This window comes from Fragaria vesca, linkage group LG2, assembly GCF_000184155.1.
Source record: "Fragaria vesca subsp. vesca linkage group LG2, FraVesHawaii_1.0, whole genome shotgun sequence".
Classification (NCBI taxonomy): Eukaryota; Viridiplantae; Streptophyta; class Magnoliopsida; order Rosales; family Rosaceae; genus Fragaria; species Fragaria vesca.
The window spans coordinates 33,136,243-33,145,886 of record NC_020492.1 but is presented as its reverse complement, the minus strand read 5'-3'; the positions used below and the strand labels follow the sequence as shown (position 1 = coordinate 33,145,886).

At 40.1% G+C, this 9,644-nt stretch overlaps 4 protein-coding genes across 4 annotated transcripts in view; 3 read left to right on the top strand and 1 right to left on the bottom strand.

Moving 5' to 3' along the window:
- LOC101301262 (probable protein phosphatase 2C 60-like) overlaps window positions 1-688 on the top strand; it is a 4,438-nt gene extending 3,750 nt beyond the window's left edge. Inside the window, exons 10-11 of the mRNA XM_004291920.1 lie at window positions 53-107; window positions 245-688. Of these exons, the coding sequence (XP_004291968.1) occupies window positions 53-107; window positions 245-463 (274 nt within the window). The 3' untranslated portion in view covers window positions 464-688. The remainder of the gene's footprint in view (window positions 1-52; window positions 108-244) is intronic.
- A 250-nt stretch (window positions 689-938) lies between these two features.
- Window positions 939-2,424, top strand: LOC101300978. Its single transcript, XM_004291919.1, has 3 exons — window positions 939-1,499; window positions 1,860-1,930; window positions 2,034-2,424. Exons 1-3 carry the CDS (start codon window positions 1,380-1,382, stop codon window positions 2,329-2,331), a joined length of 489 nt encoding a protein of 162 aa, XP_004291967.1. The 5' UTR covers window positions 939-1,379; the 3' UTR covers window positions 2,332-2,424.
- An 848-nt stretch (window positions 2,425-3,272) lies between these two features.
- LOC101294535 (pentatricopeptide repeat-containing protein At4g31850, chloroplastic-like) lies at window positions 3,273-6,542 on the bottom strand. The gene has a single exon (XM_004293198.1). It carries the CDS (start codon window positions 6,540-6,542, stop codon window positions 3,273-3,275), a length of 3,270 nt encoding a protein of 1,089 aa, XP_004293246.1.
- A 383-nt stretch (window positions 6,543-6,925) lies between these two features.
- Window positions 6,926-9,068, top strand: LOC101300692. The gene is made up of 6 exons (XM_004291918.1): window positions 6,926-7,167; window positions 7,249-7,304; window positions 7,375-7,429; window positions 7,517-7,597; window positions 7,679-7,931; window positions 8,740-9,068. The coding sequence occupies exons 1-5, from the start codon at window positions 6,957-6,959 to the stop codon at window positions 7,912-7,914; spliced, it is 639 nt and encodes a 212-aa protein (XP_004291966.1). The 5' UTR covers window positions 6,926-6,956; the 3' UTR covers window positions 7,915-7,931; window positions 8,740-9,068.
- Window positions 9,069-9,644: the final 576 nt, after the last annotated feature.

Sequence of the window (9,644 nt, the reverse complement as noted above, 5' to 3'; positions counted from 1 at the left end):
TAAGTTAGTTAGTAGTTAGTTTTGTTTTTTTTTTTTTTTAATTATCTTACAGGGATTGCATGTCAAGCCAGCAAGTGGTAGATTTTGTGCATGAACAGCTAAGCTCGGTGAGGACACGATCTCTCTCTCTCTCTCTCATATTTTGGTTTCAAATCAAGGACATCGCTTTTGGAATGGAATTGAAATGATCGTGTATACTTTTGTGGCTTGATATATTGCCTTGTCTGTGGTGGAAATCATGCAGGAGAGCAAACTGTCTGTGGTGGTTGAAAGAGTCCTTGACAAGTGTTTGGCACCGTCGACTGCTGGCGGAGAGGGATGTGATAACATGACCATGATCTTGGTGCAGTTCAAGAAGCCCATTGTGCCAGTTGAATCTGCGGGTAAGCAGCAGGAATCCTCAACAACCGAAGCACCAACACCTGAAACAGATGCAAGTCCAACTGAAAGTGAATCAAATTAGCAGACGGCTGGTGCGTTCCAAAATCACTGAACAGAGCCAAGACTGCATATTTCACTGTTTTCAGATTGGTTCTCAGATTTGTAATTGTAGATGCTTTAGCATGAACATCGATGGATAAGCAGTTAGTAACATTTCAATTTTATGCTGGTGAATGTTGCTGTTTTATGCTTGATATACAACTGGAATAGTATGTATGTACAGATAAGTAGAACCAAGTGTTTGGACAAGGACAAGAATGTTGAGAAGCTGTTTAATCTAAATCCCATTGTCATTGCTTTCAGTTAGTGATTAATCAAACAAATTGTAGCCGCCACTTTTGTATGCAGAGCATTAGCGAGTCTCAGATTCGAATGTTCAATGTTGGAAATCGGGAAATCAAAAATTGGCAACTTTGGGTCCGAATTTCTAAACAGTGTATTTTGGTACTTGTAAAGACTTGGTTAGTTACACAAAGGGGACCGAGAATGATGAACCTGATGGAAGCGAAGTCTATGGATCTGAAATGGCCCAGTTCAGCTCAAGACAGCTTAAGCTGTGAAGGCTGAGGGGGAGGCAGCACAGCAGGAGAGAAAAACAAAAGAGAGAAAGATATCTGAGGAGTACCGAGCTCGAAACATAACTTGTTATTACTTATTTGTTTCCCACATCTGCCCTTGTGCTCTATGTGTGTGGATTCTTCGTCACATATTCATCTTCATCACTCATAGCTTCTACTCTTATCTCCGATCTTCCTTAATGGGCCTTTTCGCCTTCTCCCAGACCACCATTATTATTATTCCTTGTTTCCTTTTAGGTTCCTTCTGTTCTCTCATATCAAATCCTATTCACAGACGCTATCTTGCATCCTAATTGGATACAGACTTGTGTTTTGTTTGCTATAAAACCAAGGTCAATTTGCCGATTTGTTTGTGTTGGAATGAAAAGGGTGGCTGTTAATCCTAAGACCACCTCTCAGGCTCACCCCGCTGTTGACGACCAAGCTAAGCTTCAACTCAGACATCAAACTCTTCTGCAAGATCACCTTCATCTCCAAAAGGTTTGTCTTTTTTGTCTTGGGGTTTTCCGTTGAATTTTGATCACGTTTTTAGTATTTTCCAAGACTTATCGCAACCTGTTATGATCCTAGCATCCTAGATAGTTTAGCCTTGGAGAAAACACAAGGTATCTATCATTCTGACAGAAGAAAACCCGACCTCAATATAAGACTTGGTTGTATCAGGATTAAGTGAGGGATTGTCCTACTTTCTGGATTCTGGATTCCCCTATTGTGAACTTATAATCAAATACCTTGAACTTGGACTATACTTTTAATTTGCTTACATTTTTTGGCAGCAATTAGTTTTGAGATTCTTTTTTTTCTATGGTAAGAATATGTGAATGGTTGTTTGTATCTTAGGAGGTTGTAACTAAGAAGAAGAAACTGCAAGCTGCAAAGCAGAAGAGAGACATCCTTTTGGCTGAAATTCGGTATGATACTTGTACAATACTTATCTGTCAGAAAGTAGGAAACCGTAGGAAAATGACACAAGTTTGTAACTAATGTGTTAGATTTCTGTCTTTTGTGCTTCAGATTTCTGAGAAGAAGGCAGAGGCATTTGCTGAAGCTTAAATCTGCAGAAACCGAACCACAAGTTGTCCAGCATGAAACTTCCAACACAAAACTCAAAAAGTTTTCAAGGAAAAGGAACAATGATGCCAGTGAGGCTGTTCCAAGTAAACACTCCCAAGTGGTGGTGAAGGAAGAAGGAGAACAGCTTGTATGGGAGCCCCTTAGGGTAGAGAAGAAGTCTAGAACCAGGTTAATCAATGACAAACGGATTGGAAAGAGAAAAATCGATGTGCAGGATGAGGTTGCTTTGAATGTTTAAATTCCTTTATCTTAGATAATGGATCAAATACATGAATTTGTGCGAATTGGAACAATCTCATTGCCATTGCTATAATACAATCTCCTTCTACTTACTGTGCTCTTTTTAATATCCCCTTCTCTAGCAAGATTTTAGAATGTAATACTTGTGCATTTGTGACTGTTCAATTAGGTAAGCTTCTTTTGTCTAGCAGAATTCCCTTAGCATGATGTGGCTTTGAGAGATCTTATATGCAGTGAGGTAGATATGAGACATCTGTAGTGTTCTAGACTTTCATCATGCAGCAAGTGCACCCTGCTGTCTATTATGTCTGGGTAAGGGGATGACTTGGATGATTTCTTTCTTCCAACTCCACCAAATAGCTTCAGCATACATAACAAAGTATCACATTTCGTAAATTCGATTCAGGTCACTAACCACTTCACTTTCAGACTAAAAACAACTCAGCATTACATTTCAATTAACCTTTCACAGAAACAATAAATATGAGAACGTATCCGTATACGGTAATGTCAGTAACTCAGTATGCAAGGTTGATGCAAGTTGCTCCAAAAATACAATACTATAGGTACATCATATACAGTGTATGTAACAACAAAAACCTTTGCAGTTGCAGCATTTACAGGAGTATATCAAAACTGAATTGGAAGACTTCCATACATGACACTTCCTTGTAGATGCATATCCCATACATGACACTTCCTTGTAGATGCATATCTAAGCTCAGATGATAAAATCAACACCAACATAGTGGACTTGTATGCACTCGATCATCACTGAAATCATCGATTGTGAGTGAGGTGAAACATCGTGGAATTGTGTGTAGAGAAAGATCCTGAAGCACCAATTCAGTTGTTTAGGAAGATCATATCACTCCATATACCTCGGATTTAGAGATTCATTGATGTGCGAAACTTGTGGCTTATGTGCATCTCCTGTGATCAAGTTTGATTGGGAAGCTGCGCATACGTTCCAACATTGGGACTGCAGCCGCCAACCATCATGTTCTTGTAGACTGCATAAGCATCATCTGTATTTCCAGAAGTGCTATACAGCCGAATGAGAGCATTGTAAGTAAACACATCAGGTTCAAGACCAGTAAGTAGTAGTTCTTTATATATCCTTCCTGCTTCCTCCACCATTCCAACAAGTCCAAGATTGAGTATCAATGAATTGTAGGTGAAAATATCAGGAGTAATTCTTCTCTTCCGCATTTCATCATAAAGAACCAGAGCTTCCTCCATCCTCCGTGATCTTCCGAGTCCATTAATCATAAGGTTGTAGGAAACTGAATCAGGATCAAGGCCACTTTGTCTCAACTCCTCAAAATAGTGCAAAGCATCATCCACTCTTCCAGCCTGGCAGTAGCAATCCACAAGAATGGTGAACGACTTCAGGTCTGGTCTTATCCCTTCTTTAATCATCCTTTTAAACAACTCGCAAGCAGTTTCCACATCACCTACTTTTGAAAAACCATTTATAAGAATATTGAAGATCGCACAATTAGGCTTGCATCCATATTCTGCCATCTCCTCAAAGAAATGCATTGCTTCCTCTAGTCTTCCCGACTTGAAAAGTCCATCAATGAGAGGGCCATATGTACAAGGAGAAGGAGAAAAATCACCACTCACAAGATCATAATAGAGATTTATAGCCCTGTCTAGGCTATCAGATTTCACAAGACTGGAGATAACTATATTGTGTGTTATGGTGTTAGGCTTGTGTCCCCTGCAAATCATCTCGTCATACAATTCAAAGAGTTCAGTGATGTTCCCAGACTTCCCATGAGCATCAAGTAACAAATTGTAGGTGAAAACATCAGGTGCACAGCCAGCAATTTTCATCTCCTTGAATAGATCCCAAGCTTGTTCAGTGAAATGGTCTTTAAGAAGCCACTCGATCAAACAGTTATATGCTTCTAGTGTTGGCTGAACTCCAAGAGTTCTAGTGAACTTTGTAAACAAATTCTGAGCATCAAGAGTTTTCCCACGTGTACACAAAAATCGAAGTAGAGGTATCAGAACAGAATCATCTAGGCAAATTCTCTCAGAAATCAACCTTTCAGCAAATAAAACAGCTCGGTCTTCTTCAGCTTGAATAATAACCGTTCCAATCAACTCTTCCCAGAAAGGCTTGTCTGCTCGAACCCCGACCTGATACGCAAACTCCCCAGAAACTTTGAGAGCATCCTCAATGCGCCCATCCTTTACAACACTGGGAAGGAGGGTGTACAATGTTATATGATCAGGAAGTAGGAGTTTCTTCATCTGATGGAAGAACCAGAATGCATAATCAATTCTGTTTTCTCTGATTAAGCCATGAATTATAGTATTATAGGTCAGAACATCAGGACAGCAATTCATCACGGTCATTTTGCAAAGCATTTTCAAGGCCAAATTGACCTCATCATTCTTGCAAAGGCAATTCAGGAGTGTGTTGAACGTTATTGCATTTGGAGGACACCCTTGTTCAGTCATATTCTCAAACATTGCAATAGCTTTTCCGACTTGACCCTCTTTCCCTAATGCAGCCAGTAATGTATTGTAGGTCACAACTGTTGGAGTGAGCTTCATTTCCTTCATTCTGTAAAACATTTGCCATGCCTCATCTACTCGGCCAGCCTTGTAAAGCATGTCAATCAACGAATTAACAATGATGACATCAGCCTCGCACCCATTCCTTTCCATCTCTGAGAGTAACTTGATGGCTTCATCTATTTGACCCACCCTACTATAGCACTTCATCATCATGTTATAAGTTACTGAATCCGGAGAAAGCCCACTGTATATAAGCTCATCATAAATATGTTTCGCCTCGTGAAGTCTACCCTCCTCAGCAAGACCATACAAAGAGGCATTACAAGCAACAATATTAGGAACAATGCCTCGAGTTTTCATCCTCTCATAGGCCTCAATAGCTTTTCTCGACTTACCAGACTTCCCATAATAGTCGATGAAAAGGATGTATGTATAAGCAGTAGGTGTAACACCAAGAGAATCCATACTGTTGAAGAGCTGAAGTGCCTCATCCAACCTACATAACCGCAGAAGTCCACAAATTAATGTGTTGTAGGTATGAAGATTTGGTGAGACACCTTCTTTCCTCATGATATCCAACATACTGAATGCTTCATCTACGTTTCCAGCTTTGCACAAAGAATCGACTAGTATAGTGAAAGTGACCACATCAGGAGCATAACCATCAGCTTTCATTTCACTCCAGAATTCTCTTACTGTGTCCAAGTCTTTACAGTCGCTAAACTTGTCCAGCAGCGTAATGTAGGTTACTTGGTCAGGCTTATGACCCCTTGCTTTCATATTTGCAAACAACTTCTTGGCATTGTCGAGTTTACCTGCATTACAGAGGGCATCGATGAGAACAGTGTAGGTGATAACGTCGGGGCCACATCCCTCGTTATCCATCCTCTTGAATATTTGATAGGCCTCATCAATCTTCCCGGCCCTCCCGAGTACTCTAATGCATATAGTGAAAGTATAAACATTAGGCCTGAGTCCTAAAGTTTCCATCTCTTTGAGCAGACCCATAACAGCTTGAACATCCCTTCTCTTTCCCAATGCGACCATAAGAGCTGAGTATGTCTTGAGGCTGGGCCTAATACCTTGTGACACCATAGTTTGGTAGACCTGCAAAGCCTCCCTACAGTAGCCAGACTGGATAAGCATATAGATCAAGCCATTGTAAGAAAAGGCATTCAAGACGAAGCCATGTTTGCGCAACCTTGGAAGAGCATAGGGTGCTGCTCGAATTCCACCTCTGATATTAAGACCCTTAAATATGGTGAGGTAAGTGTCCAGACTCCTGTTAATGATATGCCTCTGCATTAAATCAAAGACAAAAGCCATATCGCCCACCCTCCTATGAACCCCAAGGAGTTGAAGCATGTAATTGCAAGTTTCAGTGGTGTGAAGCACAGTGGGCAAGTCAGCAATGGACTTGAAGAATGAGAAGGCAGAGGTCGGGTCTGAAATGGACTTTAGCACCCTCACAACTTCCTCAGAGGACACTGAATTTCTGGGCTTTTTGGTGTTGACCACCACCTGCTGGTGCGGCCTTTTGATGACAAAGGCACACAAACCCAAGCGTGTGTTCCTCTTGGGACAAGGCCACACCTTTAACTTGGATTTGGGTAGTGGGTGTAAAAGAGGACCAAATATCCTACTAGTGGTGGTGTCACTAGTACAGCAGCACATAGCTGAAGAGCAGCACAGTACGGATAATGCCATAGAGAGAATACAGAAGAAGAGAGGCCTAAAGTATTGAGGAGGGAATCATGTGCATTTTGGTGGTTGAATCACTTACTTGCTTGCTTGATTAAACTCTCAAGGGCTCGTTGCACTTGCTTGCTTGATTGATGGAGGTGCTCTCTCTCTCTCTCTCTCTCTCTCTGCTATAGAGTGCTGTATGCTAAATTGCTAATGGATGGAGGTGGTTTTGTTTGGCTCCGAGAATAAAAGATAGAGAACTCTCTTTTTACTGTATTTTCTTTATTTAATTGGACAGTAAAACCGTCATCATTTAACCTATCGTATTGTACTGACGAAATAAAGAAGAAGAAAAAGCCTACAGCCCTAGCAAGAGCAAGAGCAAAGAGGTCCAGGATTGGAATGGAGGGAAGCTCAAGCTGTTCGGGGGTAGTGCCAGATTGGGTGTTGGAGTCGGTAAGAAGCAGCATGGGGCATCTAGAACAAGTAGCAGCCGAGTTGCCCCAATTGTTGGCTCTCTGTTCCGACCCGGAAGTGCTTGCCCAAATGCCGCCTATTCAGCGTGCCCAATCTCTTCTCTTGCTCTCTAATCTCACCACCACTCTATTCACCGGTACCTCTCTCTCTTTCTTTTCTCATTCATTTTCCATCTAAAATTTAAGTGGGTTACTGACTGCCTTTGATGATTTTCCAGTCAGGTTGAGATGCAGTGGAGTTTACGATGACGACCATCGCGTCAACACCGAGCTTGTATGTTTCCTAATTTGCTTTCTTCTTTGTGTATGGGCATTCTTGTGAGACATTTTTTTCGATTATGTAGGATAGGTTAAAATTGTATCAGGAGAAGCTACAGCGTTTCCTAGATTTGAGCAAAGGTATCTTTCTTGTCACACATTTCAGATTTCAATTTGTTTTCAGAATTTGATTATGCTCTTACAATTTACACTTTGGTCTTGTTCAAGCACCATTGCGACCATCCACCACTTTGAATCATCAGGCAGCAACCCGTTTCATCGAGCATTCTCTGCCTGACCTCACCCCAGGTACCTATCTTCTCCTTTACCTGTTTTCTCATGATCATCCTTTTTAACTCTTTAACTCATAACTTGTTGAACCTTTTGCAGAGCAGAGGCAAAATCTGAGAAATATTAGTAAAGGGGAGGGCCGAAAGATGAAGTATCTGGAAAGGAATGTTCAGAAGAAGAGGAAGTATCAATCACCTAATGCACAATCAGTTCAATCTGCTGCCAAGGAGTTTCTAGAGAAAGCTGCTCGCGACCTTCTCGGTGATGACAATGGTGGTATTAAGGGACCTCTAAGGCCTGGCTTCTCAGATAAAGATAATCTGAATTTGGACTGATTTCCACATTTTTCCTGGTACAGTTTTTTTTTTCCCTCTTATTCAGATTATCATCTTATTGCCTTCCATTATATGGTTGTTCATTCTGTTACTCTAGTTTCTAATTTGAGTCTTTAATCATTAGGTGCCAATTGTTGGCCTACAAGAGTATAACTTTACTGGTTGCTCTTATGTAAGAGTTAATATAGGAAGACACATAGCTGGAGTATCAGATTACATGTAATTCAGAGTTAATAGTTGAGTTGCTAATATGATTATATAATATCCTTACGGTGATTCAGTAGCTTCTATGCATAACCTTCTGATGTTAGTAATCCCTTACATTTGGGAGGAGTACCAAGTTACCACTATTACCAATGTGAAATGAAGAATTTGAAGCTGTTATGGAAATGCATGGTGCAAAGTTTCTTGAATCTTGTTGGACACTATGAAATACAAATCTGTTGTTCAGTTAAGACCTTAGTCTGGTTTTGAATCGCACATCCATAATTCCATACACAGACATATCAGAATCAGAGAGCACTTGTTTATTTGCCAATATACTGTACATGCTAGGCTCAAATGTGGCTCCTACTTATAACTTGCCGAGTCATAAAAGAAACCAAAGGGAGAGAAAGAAAAACGATCTTGAGAAATATTGCTCGTCATATATATTCCGCTGAGTTCTTTACTGGCTTTATCTTTAGTATATCTTTCCATCTGCTAATGTCATGTACCAATTCATATAGGCTATGTCATTGGATAAGAAATCGTGTGAAGTGCTTCCAAAGTTAATAAATCAAGACTACTCCTTTGACTATCTTCTTTCGTAATCTACTCTGACAGGGTTTGCTGAGACGAAATTTACTGATGTTCATCAAGTTCGCCTCTCTATGGAGCTTTTCAGTTCTTTGGTGGCAGCGCAAGTTTTCATACTTTTACGGATTTTCTAAGTAGAAATATTTCCATAATTTTACCTGAGGAATGTATTAGCTATCATCATGAGGGCCTTTCAGTTTCTTTGTTGTATTTATATTTCGACGCGTTTTGTTTGTATAATCTATTTCAAAATTACAGAAATGTATTAGCAACTTCAAAAAGTTACCTTCCAAGGCATAGATCCAGGGCTTTGAAGGTGATTCATGAATGTTATTGTTTCGGGAAATTCCTAGGCATGCTTGTCAAACATTGTGATGAGGACAAACTCTCAATGATATGTTTCAATGCAACTAAATTTGTGGCAGTCAGACAATTTGGTTATCTTTCATCCTAAACCCAGCTAGACACAATCAAGAGCTCATTTTATGATTATAAGAAAGAAATGAGAAGAGAAAAAAAGAGAGATATTAATTGACAAAAGAAAATGCCAAATGGTAGACAAAAAACATATTAGAAAGAGAGTGCGTTTCATGAATTAGGTCTGATTGTTTTTGACAATCCTCCGGCCCATGCTGCTTAAATCATTTCTTGATGATCTTGCTACTGTACAAGAGCTAAGAGAGTCTTCTGTTCGAGTAGTTAATCTTCTTGTTTTCCTTTGTTTGTTTAGGCCTTTTAGGTTTCGCTTGTAACCAAAAATAAAATAAAATAAAATATTAGAAAGAGTGAAATGCAACAATCCTATCTACTAATCCGAACCTAAAGACAGCGAGTGTGGAAGGGAATAGGACCTTTGTTATTGTTTGGTTTATTTTTGCTTCAGCATCCGTAAAATTGAGCTTTCCCTATTTCCTCCCCACTCTCTCTCTCTC